This window comes from Acanthochromis polyacanthus, chromosome 1 (genome assembly GCF_021347895.1).
Source record: "Acanthochromis polyacanthus isolate Apoly-LR-REF ecotype Palm Island chromosome 1, KAUST_Apoly_ChrSc, whole genome shotgun sequence".
In the NCBI taxonomy this organism is placed as follows: Eukaryota; Metazoa; Chordata; class Actinopteri; family Pomacentridae; genus Acanthochromis; species Acanthochromis polyacanthus.
In genome coordinates this window covers 33,357,879-33,368,661 of record NC_067113.1, presented here as the reverse complement: position 1 = coordinate 33,368,661, position 10,783 = coordinate 33,357,879, and the positions used below count along the sequence as shown (strand labels likewise).

Below are 10,783 nucleotides of genomic sequence, written 5' to 3'. Positions count from 1 at the left end.
GATACGACTGCAAAACTCATTTTCTATTATTTAGTTTGGAAAATCAGATTTCTGAGAACCCAGTTTGGTGCAAAAAACTTTTTTCTGATGCATAAACAAAACAAAATATGCAAATATTGTCACATTTTGACCATTTTTTTTTTTGCCTAAAAATGAGTTTTCGTTCATCTCCTGCCACATAAACGAACATTCACGGTTTAAAATCTGAATTCTGATGGAAAAAAAGCAGCAAAGTGAGCAGCAGAGAGCAAACATTCCAGTGTGGTGGATAGCAAAACATTCATTCTTTATTGACTGGAAAAATACAGGGACCAAAAAAAATGTGCAGTCGAAATGATCCCCAGAACAACCCATGATTAAAATCCCCAGGAGCGGCTTCATCTCATCAAAAAAAAAGAAAGAAAAAAAAGAGAATCAATCACAGAGTTAATGTGCAGCAAGTAAAGCGCTATGTTAAGTCATGCCACGAAGCAGAGGAGGGTCAGGGGGCAGGAAGTAGAGGAGGGGAGGCAGCCATGGAGGTCAGAGCCACAACAACTAAAGCTTCATCATCTTCGTCTCTCAGATGGCGTCGATGTCGATGTCGTCCTCTTCCTTCTCGGGCGTGTCGGGTTTCACCGTCTCCACTTTGAGCTCGCGGGCCGAAGATGAATAAACCACCTGAGGAGGAAAACGGCTCGTTAGTCGGTTCTTAAATTAACGAGCGTTTGATCGTTAAAAGCAGATATTTATGATCCGAGCTCTGATGCTGAGAGAAAACCTGCTGCAACAAAACAAAACTAGAAAAACAACTCAGTCCTGGACAAATGATCCAATGAAAACACTTTTTCCACTTAAAAATAATTTTTAAAAAGCAATATTTAAATGAGGTTTTTGCAATTTATTTGTATCCTTCTCAGAGGAAAATTCATTTCATCACAACGGTAGTGTGTTTTTTTTTTTTATAAAGTCTTTCTAGAAAGTGATCCAGATTCATGTTTTTTGGAGGCAGATTTCACGCTCAGTTCAGTCATAATTCAACAGTAAAAAAAAGTTCTATTTTACTCCAAAATATCAAATTATGTTCTAAATATTTGGAATAATTTCAAAACTTTGAAGTTCTACACATAAAACATGTAAAAAGCTTATAAATTATTCATTTTAATCACTAAAAAAACTAAACTTATTAAGATTTCTGCAACTATTTGAACAATTCACACATTCCCATTGAATTTTATTTTTTTAAATAAAGTCTTTATAGTAAGTCATCCACATTCTTCACGTTTTAAATTTCACTCAAGCTCATAAATCATTCATTTTATCACAGAAAAATTTGATATTTTTAGATTTTTGGCAGCTATTTGTGTCCATGCCTGAGGCAGATGAATTCTTTCACAATCTGTCAACAAACAGCTTAATGTTTTCATCAAGTCTTTCTTCATGTTTTACGGAGGCAGATAGAACTTTAATTTACTAAAAACTACACACAAGTGAAAAAAAAGCATGAAGAAATAGTCTATTTTTCTCCAAAATATGTAATTCTGTCAGATATTTGGATTTATTTCTGAATTTCTACACATAAAAACAAGTTAAAAGCCTGTAAATCATCAGTTTAAGTCACTAAAATGAGATTTAATTCATATTCTTATGTTCATGTCTGAGGCAGATGGATCATTTCACAATTTGGCAACTGAAAAGTAAAGCTTGTTATATTTTTTTTAAGAAGCTTTTCACGCTCAGATCACACTTATAATTTACAAAAGACTACATAGATGTGAACGAATCCCTGAAATATACAGGATAGAATTTTACTGCTGGGCTGAACGTGGAATCTGAACTAAGATCAGTTCTAATGCGTCGATTGTTGAGTCCATCACCGCTCCTCAAAGTCTGTATTTTTATTCTATAGTTTTATTGTGGGACTCGTATGAAACAAAAAACCTCCAATAATCATCTGAACTATTTTAAGTGTGAACATCCAGTCAGTAGCAGAACACCAGGTTCATCTGGGTTCCTTCAGGTCGAGTGTACCTCCACGTTCTCGTCATCTTCCTCCTCCTCCTCCTCCTCGCTGCCCTCGCTCTCCTCCTCGGCCTCCTTCAGCCACTTGACAAACGGAGCAGCCTTGGCGTGGATCTCTTTGGCAAGTTCCTTGGAGACGTACTTCTTGGAAACCTGGTGGAGAAACGAGACACGGCGCTTTGATTTAGTGCCGCTGAACAAAACCCTCATATTTTAGGAACAATTAGTGCTCAGAGTTCACATAAAACATCTGGTGTTTATCCATTAAGTAGACAGTAATGTGACTCTGAATAACACGAGGGCAGAAACAGTATTTAAGGCTGCAACTTCAACTAAAGAGGATTTTCATTTATTACACTGTAAATTACTTTCTAGATTAATCCATCAGTTCTTTCATCAATAAAATGTCAGAAAACAGTGAAAAGATAACAGTTTCCGTGATGAAACGCGTCTATTTTTGTCCAGAGAACTTCAGTTTACTGCGATAAAGGACAGAAGAGAAAATATTCAGACTTAGGAAGACAAATCAATTAGGAACTATTAAAAAAAGAAATATCTACTGCTTCATCTGCACTTTGTGTAGAAATGTTGGGTAACAGACGCACATACATGGATTTAAATGACGTCTCTGGTTATTTACATTTTTCATCAACAGTTTTTAGCTTCAGCATAAACATTCTGGACATAATTATACCTTCATATTTTATATCTCCACATTTCTTTAATTTCTCTCAAGATCAGAAACGTTCCTACTCACATTAACGAATCGCTGCAGCTCTGACAAACATTTTTTCCAACTTAATCTCATTTTTGGTTCCAATCAGAGCCTAAATGTGAAGTTTTCCCCGCATACATCTTTTAATTTAACCGTTAATATATTATTAAATGTGCACAAACTGCTTATATGAAGTAAGACAACGGGCAAAAACAAATCAGTGCTCACAAATTTTAAAAAAACACGTTAAGTTAAAGCAAAAAAAAAAAAGGGCACTAAATGAAATACTGAACTGTTCACTGTAAGAGGTGAAGCTGAGGAGTTTTAGATGTAGTTTTTTTCTTCTTCATTTTCAGCATTAAAACAGAAGAAAATCTGTAAAATAACCATCTCTATTGTGATATATAATTTTTAAATCCTTAATATGAATATTTATCTTAAATAATGACAAGTCAATGAAGAATAATTAGTTCCTTCCCTGTTTGAAATAATATTAAAAATCTAAATATGACAGTTTGCTGATTGGACATTATTTAAATACAGCTTGTTCGCATGTAAAATTACTCATTTTATATCATTTTAAAAAGCAGGAAATTGTTTTTTTTTAAATTACATGGAAAATTTAAAAATAATTTCCCATTTTTCATTTCTTAATAGGTCAAGACATTATCTCTGTTCAGCAGGTGATCTTCTATTTTCATCCTTTTACTCCTAAACGCAGCTCAGAGCGTGAAGTCTCCTCTCTGACCTTCTCTGCCCAGGCGAAGATGACGTCCTCCTCCAGCAGGTCGGCGTCGTACAGGTCTTTGAGGATGATGGGAACACGGGGCAGCAGCTGCACCTGATGCAGCTTCACCACGCACTCAAAGCCTCCCATCAGATACTTCTGGGCCTTCTTGTTGTTGTGGCAGAACTAAGAAAAAACAAACAAAACAACAAAACCCTCCATGACTGAGCTAAGAGGTGAAACTTCTAATCCGACTTTAAAAGGAGAGAAAAAGAAAAAAGAAAAGCTTGTCGCGGCGACCGAGGTGAACTCACTCGCAGGAAGTGGCGTTTGTACTTCTTGATCTGGTCGCGGATGTTCTCGTTGAAGAGCAGCTCGCTGAGGATGAGGGGACCCATGGCCTTCACATCCAGACGCTCCGCCTCCGCCAGGATCTCCTTATCAGCTCCGTCGATGGTTCCACTCTCCTTCTTTTGCTGCAGACGGACGGACGGACACGTTTAGAGGGTGGAAACGTAACCCTCCACCAGGCATGGATCATATTTGGTCACTTCCTCGCACATTAAATACGGCCAAACTGACCCGCTTTACAGTTTGATAGAAAGACATTTTCACAGTGAAACTTCCCATGTCCACATTTTCGGGAAATTTTTGAACATTTTTCGGTGGAAAGAAAAAAAAAATGTTCAAAATGTTTCTTAAGAACATCGACAGCTTCTGGTTATTAGAAGCAGAGCGCTGAACACAGACAGACATGCGTGTATTATTTCTGCATGACAGCGTAGATGTCTGCCGTGTTCTGCTTCCATTAACGATTCATCGTTAGTAGCAGCCCTCATTATCAGAGAAAACGGGTTCAGGTCAAGTCTCAGACGAATCAGATCAGAATCAAAATGACCTCATCTGGGAATAAATATCAGGAATCTGCACATTCAGGTTCCTAAACTCTCCATTTGTTCTCACATATCTATATATTAGATGAAAAGAAGGTTTCAGTTCAGCAAACAACAGAAAAGATTCAGTTTCCAACTTTGATGATCATCAAATATCAAACATTCATTTAGTTTCTTCTGGGGGGAAATTTGTTCTCAATCAGAATAGCTCATTAACTAATAAATGGGAATAAAAAAAGTTATCCAGTTTGTAAGAACCCCAAGAAAACCAGACACTGTGCACCGAGTCTGGAGGGAGTCTCACTTTGACAAAGTTGTAGAAGAGGTTGACCCTCTCCTCCAGCGGTTTCTCCAGGTCCTCGCTCAGCGTCAGGTTCTTGGCGTGGTCGCTGATCTCCTCCATTCGTCGCCGCTGTGCCTCCTCCGTCGTCTCCTCCGCCCAGTCCTCGTCGTCATCATCTCCATCCTAAACGCCACGACAATTCAGACACAGTGAGAAAATAAAAGCTGTCTGAACTGAGGTTTCAACTCAATGCAAGAAATGTGGAAAAGTTTCAACATCTTTGTTTGTTTGAGCAACTTTAGTCCAGGAGTTTGAGGAAAAGTCAACTCAAACTGTGAGGGTTCTTGGCTTTTTTAGCAGATGCAAACTTTAAAAGACGCATGCGAGTGTTCGAACAGCCTTTCAGTAGAAAATCTATTTAAAAGAATGAAGAGGACCCTTAATGATGGACTTTAAACTACTCTTACATCCCAAACCTTCAGGGACAAATCTGAGGTGTTTCAGTAAATAGAAACTACAGATATGTGAGAATGTTCAGATAAAATTGCAACTTGTTCAAAGCATTTTGTCAGCAGTAGTCATCTAACATTGCACCTTTAAAAGATCTGATCTGGAGTGGATAAACAGGCTGTGCAGTGATGTCAGAAGGTGGCGCTAGAGGCTACATCATCTACACAGAAGAAAAAAAGACTAAATTGAAACCAGTTTGCTTGTCTAAAGAATCTCCCAGAAACAAGAGAAATAGTGGACATTTATAAGAAACAAGTCTTCAGATTGTTTTCAATCAGGAAAAAAAGCTGAAATTATTCTTTCCTGTCAGCAGCCAGCTCTCATTTTCCTAACAAACGTTCGCTACATCAAAACTTACTCAGAAAAGGTGTTTCGATCGTTCATGAAGCCCATTAACTCTTTCTAAAGCGTCCAAACCACCTTAAGTGAGCGTACATGTAACAATGTTGCAAAATTGAGCTAATTTGTTTTTGCATTTTGGTTGAAAATCTGCACAAAATAAGCGATAGAAACATTGGCACTGGCCATTTCTCCTTTGTTGGTTTTGCACCAGAACTGTTGATGTACATTCACTCTGAAACAGCGACAAGCTCTTGATAGCTGCAGCATCGTTCAGCAATCAAGCCCACAATTTTTCTAAGAATTGTCAAATCTACTTGTAGGTCAGCCTCGGTGGTATCTGCTCCAGAGGCGTCTTATCATGAAGACCATGTGCTCACAGCGCTCTAACGTATTTACAGTATGATAAGTAAACAAAAGCAGAAGAAACAGAACCTGGTGTTCGGAGGGTAAAGGGTCAAAATTAGGAGGCAGAGACCAGCAGCCTTCAGCCTGTGAACAACCTGTTCAAACTTTGCTCTGGTGACTGAGTGCATTAACAGTGAGCTCTGAGTTTGTGTGCGCTGAACAAACTCCAAACGGCTAAAACAAAGAAAGGCTCGGTCACTGAACTCGGCAGCATGTAAAGTGACTTTCTACAGTCATGAAGCTGAAACAACCGGGCTTTTCTGACGGGGACAGTGAACGCACCACAGCCTGAGGAGCGTCAAAGTTGTCGTGGTTTCCAGCCTCGCCGCTGCCGGAGCCGTTCTCCTTGTCCTTCTTGCGGTTCTTCTTCTCCTTCTCTTTCTTTACAGATGCGGATCCACTATCGTTGCTCTCTGTTGGGGGAAAGCAGAACGTTCATCGCCGTCGAATCGATCGGTCAACTCGAGGGAGAAAATCTGACAGCACGTCGTGAAGAACTGAACCTCACCTGGTGGGTTTTTAAGGATGAACGTGCAGAGTTTGTGTCTGGTGTCTAGCATGCCGCGGTTCCCACAGGCCTTACAGGAAGTGCCAATGGTTTGTTTCTTGGGATTGACATGCTGGAAAAACAAAACGGAAAATAATGTTGAAAACATGCTACATAATCCAGGAAATTAAAGCTCTAAAAGGGAAGTTATGCTTCACTGTTCTACACAGTTTCCACTCCATGAATGTAATTCTTGTTCACAGAAATGTGACATTACCTGAGCTGTCTTTTTTAAGGACTAAACCTACTTTTCAAACAGAACACCACCCTTATTTATTCTGAGATTACACTAAGTCGCCCTCATTTAGTTTAATCTAATACTTTACTGTTTTCTTTTGTCTGCGTTAAACAGATATTCACCAGATCAGTTTCAGGGTTGTCACACTCGGTACACAGCACAAATTTTCTGATGAACCCATCAAGCATGTCCTGCAGCTTGTTCGCCTCGTGGGATCCGTTGACGATGTAACGATCGTTTTTGGTATCAAACTGGGTCTGAGCGCCGAGTTCACAACCAAAAAACTTGGTCGGGTCTGTGGAGGACAAAGAATCAACATTAGAGGTCATGATGATGTCGGGAAAATTCAACTCAAGCACTGTTTACGCGAGTTTGCAGGGTTGATACTCAAACTTTGTTGATAAAATAAGTCTTAAACAATCCTGCAATAATGTGCTGGTACTTAAAACTATTTACATTGGAGACATCATGGTGAAACTGATTAAATGTGGAATAAAATCTATATATACTGATTAATGTAGTCCTAATTGACAGGGGTTATAACGTGGAGTTTGTGTAGCTCAAACTTGCATATCTGCATGCAATGAAACACAGGAATTAAGGAAGCACAACCGTGAAAATGCTCGAATACAAAGTTAAATTTGAGGCAGAACGTAGGCATGAAGAAGTCAAAAGGACACGATATCTCTGGATCCAACCTGACCTTTCCCACGAAGGTCGGTCTAATAAAAGAAAACGGTGGGAATACAGCACATGGCGTTACTCACATGTTGGAGGCCTGTTCAGAGCCTTTGCAACATCAACCATGTTGACAATGACCGTCTTGATTCCATTCCCTTTGCCTTCCACCTGGATTGAGGAGTGAAAAACAACACCACAAATATAAAATTTCATATCTAAAAGGTCATCTAGGGCAGCTCCAAGTTGACGTCTTTAATTCTGTTTTATTACCTTGGCAATCAGACGGGGCATCTTGTAGCGATAGAACTGGTCTGACACGCTGCGGTTGACGTTGACAGACATTTTGGCTGGATGTTAGCACTATCAGTAAGATAAAAGGATCTTGGTTGGGGATTTTTCGGGATCTTCTGTCTGGAAAAGAGGGGATGACATAAACGACTGCAAGCGTGCTCGGTCTCTGACATGAAAAACGTTGTGCCGCTGTGGCCGCAAGCTCCTTGCTTGAAGGCTAGATTTCCACCACACAGGTTCCAACGGCTGCGCAACAGCTCTGAAAGGAGAGAGGGACAAACAGCGATCAATAATTAATAAAGAAAAACCCAACAGTTCACGTGTTGTAGTCTGCTCGACTGAACAGAGATGATTCTAACTAAAAGCTGCACAAAGGGGCAGCTGTGTTTTTAGGTCAGCAACCAGGGACGACATCTGCAAAATATTTACTGAATTCTGAATAATCCCTGAAGTTGATAGGCAAAGGAACACCAAATTTCACCAGTTTAAGCTTCTGTCCTGGTTCAAATAGTACCCATTTCCTGACTGTCTCGCTTATCAGACAAATCTAATTTTGGGGGGTTTCGAACAGATAACCTGACATAATCTGAAGACGTTTAAGTATCTAGAGACTCTCAAAGTTGTTTTTTTTCATTGCCGTCTTAGAGTTTATGTACCTAATATGCAAAACATAAAAATCTTATTGCAATCCAAGTCAGGATTTTAGTTGGAATTGTAATTTTTTTCTTTCTTCTTCACTGAAAAATAAGAAAATGTGTAAGCAATTTTTGCTGTGGTCAAATATGTTTTCTTGCATTGTCAGAATATGATTTACATCTGTGGCAACACAATGCTGCTTATGTAACTATTACATTTTACACTTATAACATTTAAACTTCTACAAATTGGATTCTGCATTTGTTCAGCTCTCTTATTTACTAAAAAATGAGAAAAATGAATTGTAAAGGTAATTAGAAGCTGCAGCTTAGATTACACTTTATTTTGTGATTAAATTCACAATCCACAGCAGCGTAGTGAAACATTCCTGTGGTGCATGACGATTCTTGAGTGGCTGCCACCATTTAGGCAGAGCAGAAAAAGTCCTGACACCGATCCAAACCAGATGAAAAGCCAACAGAGGATCCAGTGACTCAGAGACAGCTGACGTTACTGCAGTTACAGAGCCCCTAATTCGAATATTTCTCCACTTGGAGCAAAAAATTCCTGCAGTGCTAAATGAGTTACTAGAGCAAAGATTGGGGCTGAAACTCAGAAAACACTGTGAGCAGAATCCAATCCACCAAACGCTCATGTGATCCAACAATGAGCCGACGTGACAGAGAGAAGAAAGCCACAATATTGGATGCCTTCCCCACCTTTTGTGGCCATATACGCACAAAAATGGCTTTGTGAGAGCCCTTTGTCTTACATGAGGGCCCCTGGCTTTAGTCATATAAGGCCTGCTCTGCTTTTTAATAGGTCACAAACAGGAGGCCTAGCAACTGCCAAACAAACTGCCTCCTCTCGGGGCTTTAATTCCATTCAGCCGGTCTGCAGCGGTTACTGTCCCACTCTGATCAGTTATTTGTCATGAAATGAGTCGTTGGAGGTCTGTCCGGTGTGGGGTTTTAGTGGGACAGAGATTGGGATTGTTTCAGGAGGAGGCTAGCTGGTTAGCTTAGCATGCTGCTTGGTGCAGAGTGCGTCATACAGCCCACGAGTGACGGGACTGGGAGACGCCATTTTGATACAGTGGCACAGAAAACATGTCATAATGCTCTTTAATGCTAATTACCGCCCTGAAAACGACAATAAAATCTAATCACACGTCACGTTTGATGCTATAAACACGGACTGCGTAGCAAAACGTGTCCTTTACTTACCGTTTTCGCAAAACAAAGACATAAACACAACGCTGATCGTCCAAGCGCCGCAGTGAACGGTGGTCGATGGCTGGTGCTGGTGTTGTATTGATTGCAGCAGGGCTTCTTAAAGAGTGTGTGGCTCTCGAAGATGCACAGTTAAACACCCTAAAGCGTCCAAACGGTGCAGGTGCCAGGCTCAGAGACGAGGGGGAGCTGATCCGGAACGTCCTCGGGGGGTTTTAGGGGGACCTTTGGAGAGAAGAAGCGGATCGTTATCGACACAAACTGCGGACTAAAGCAACAGCATCCTCATCATCATCCTCATCATCAGGTGTGACGGCTCAGCTCAGCTCGACAATTCAGCTGTAAAAAAAAAAAAAAAAAAAAAAAGACGATAAAGTGAATTTTCGTCGATCCAAAAACGCTCCGTTATGTCAAGCAGCGACGAAAAGGTGACGCCAGCCAGCAAAGTGGCTAACAAGTTTCGTCGCTAAATTCACCCAAAATTGCGTAAACACATAACTAAATACACATAACCACAAAAGTGATTCTAACGTCTAAATATAGCGTCGTCGTCGGTTAGCTAAAACCACTGTTTGCGAAAACAGTCGCCCATCACGCTAAAGCTCCAAGAAATAGTCGGAGCCCGGATGCTAAAGCGAAGCCAACGCAGTTAGTAGCCGGGCGCAGTCGACGCCGTTACCGTAAAGATAATGTGATTAAGCGGCGTCTTCAGTGCAGCTTCGATGTCCCTGAAGATTTACAGGCATCGATGTGAAACGTTTGACGAGGTGAGCCGAGGGAAATACAGTGAAATTATTTCTCACCTACCTCTCGAATGTTCTGCGAAACGCTGCTACTCACGTCGCTTTTACTGACCAACGTCAAGCTGGCGGATTTTGCCGAGTCTGCCCGAAGGTGACGTTCGTTTCAAAATAAAAGCCGTCGAAGATCGCCACTATGTGGTTCATAACAGGGCTGGACAGAAAAAAATATACATTGATCATAATGTCAGTGATTAATAAATTTTAATGGCTTGATAAATGCACAAATAAAAAATACATATTTTCACTAAGAAATGGTGTGTGCTAAAAAACATGACTTTTTATTGCTTTTCCATTAATTAATTCCTACATATGGAAGAATCTATACAATAGCAACAGTATTTCTGTATCATTCTTTATTTAGTTTTTGTTTGTTTGTTTTACATTTAGATTTAGATTAGACATAGATTTAGTTGACTATTGGTCTCTGGAGGGAGATTAAGTTGTTACAGCAGCATGGATATTCAATAAAGGGGTAAACA

The 10,783-nt window shown here is 40.1% G+C and overlaps 1 protein-coding gene across 3 annotated transcripts; it reads right to left on the bottom strand.

Annotated features, from left to right (window-relative positions):
- Positions 1–260: 260 nt before the first annotated feature.
- On the bottom strand, positions 261–10,434 carry eif5 (eukaryotic translation initiation factor 5). 3 transcript variants are annotated; one of them, XM_022219696.2, is made up of 12 exons: positions 10,309–10,434; positions 9,496–9,726; positions 7,613–7,892; positions 7,429–7,510; positions 6,784–6,956; positions 6,385–6,496; positions 6,159–6,289; positions 4,641–4,802; positions 3,758–3,919; positions 3,465–3,629; positions 2,011–2,154; positions 261–660 (listed from the first exon to the last, which is right to left on the bottom strand). In XM_022219696.2, exons 3-12 carry the CDS (start codon positions 7,682–7,684, stop codon positions 562–564), a joined length of 1,302 nt encoding a protein of 433 aa, XP_022075388.1. In that variant the 5' UTR covers positions 7,685–7,892; positions 9,496–9,726; positions 10,309–10,434; the 3' UTR covers positions 261–561. The 3 variants fall into 3 exon arrangements, with proteins under 3 accessions (XP_022075388.1, XP_051802662.1, XP_051802668.1); XM_051946702.1 differs by having other exon boundaries at positions 10,305–10,382; XM_051946708.1 differs by lacking the exon at positions 10,309–10,434 and adding an exon at positions 10,181–10,200.
- Positions 10,435–10,783: the final 349 nt, after the last annotated feature.

Bases quoted from the DNA above. Each gene is read 5' to 3' on its own strand.
- eif5 (XM_022219696.2), bottom strand. From the start codon at position 7,684: ATGTCTGTCAACGTCAACCGCAGCGTGTCAGACCAGTTCTATCGCTAC. The intron at 4,803-6,158 runs GTGCGTTCACTG...CGTGGCGTTTAG, and splicing joins TTGACGCTCCTCAGGCTGTG to GATGGAGATGATGACGACGA. The intron at 2,155-3,464 runs GTCAGAGAGGAG...TTTCTCCACCAG, and splicing joins TCTTCGCCTGGGCAGAGAAG to GTTTCCAAGAAGTACGTCTC.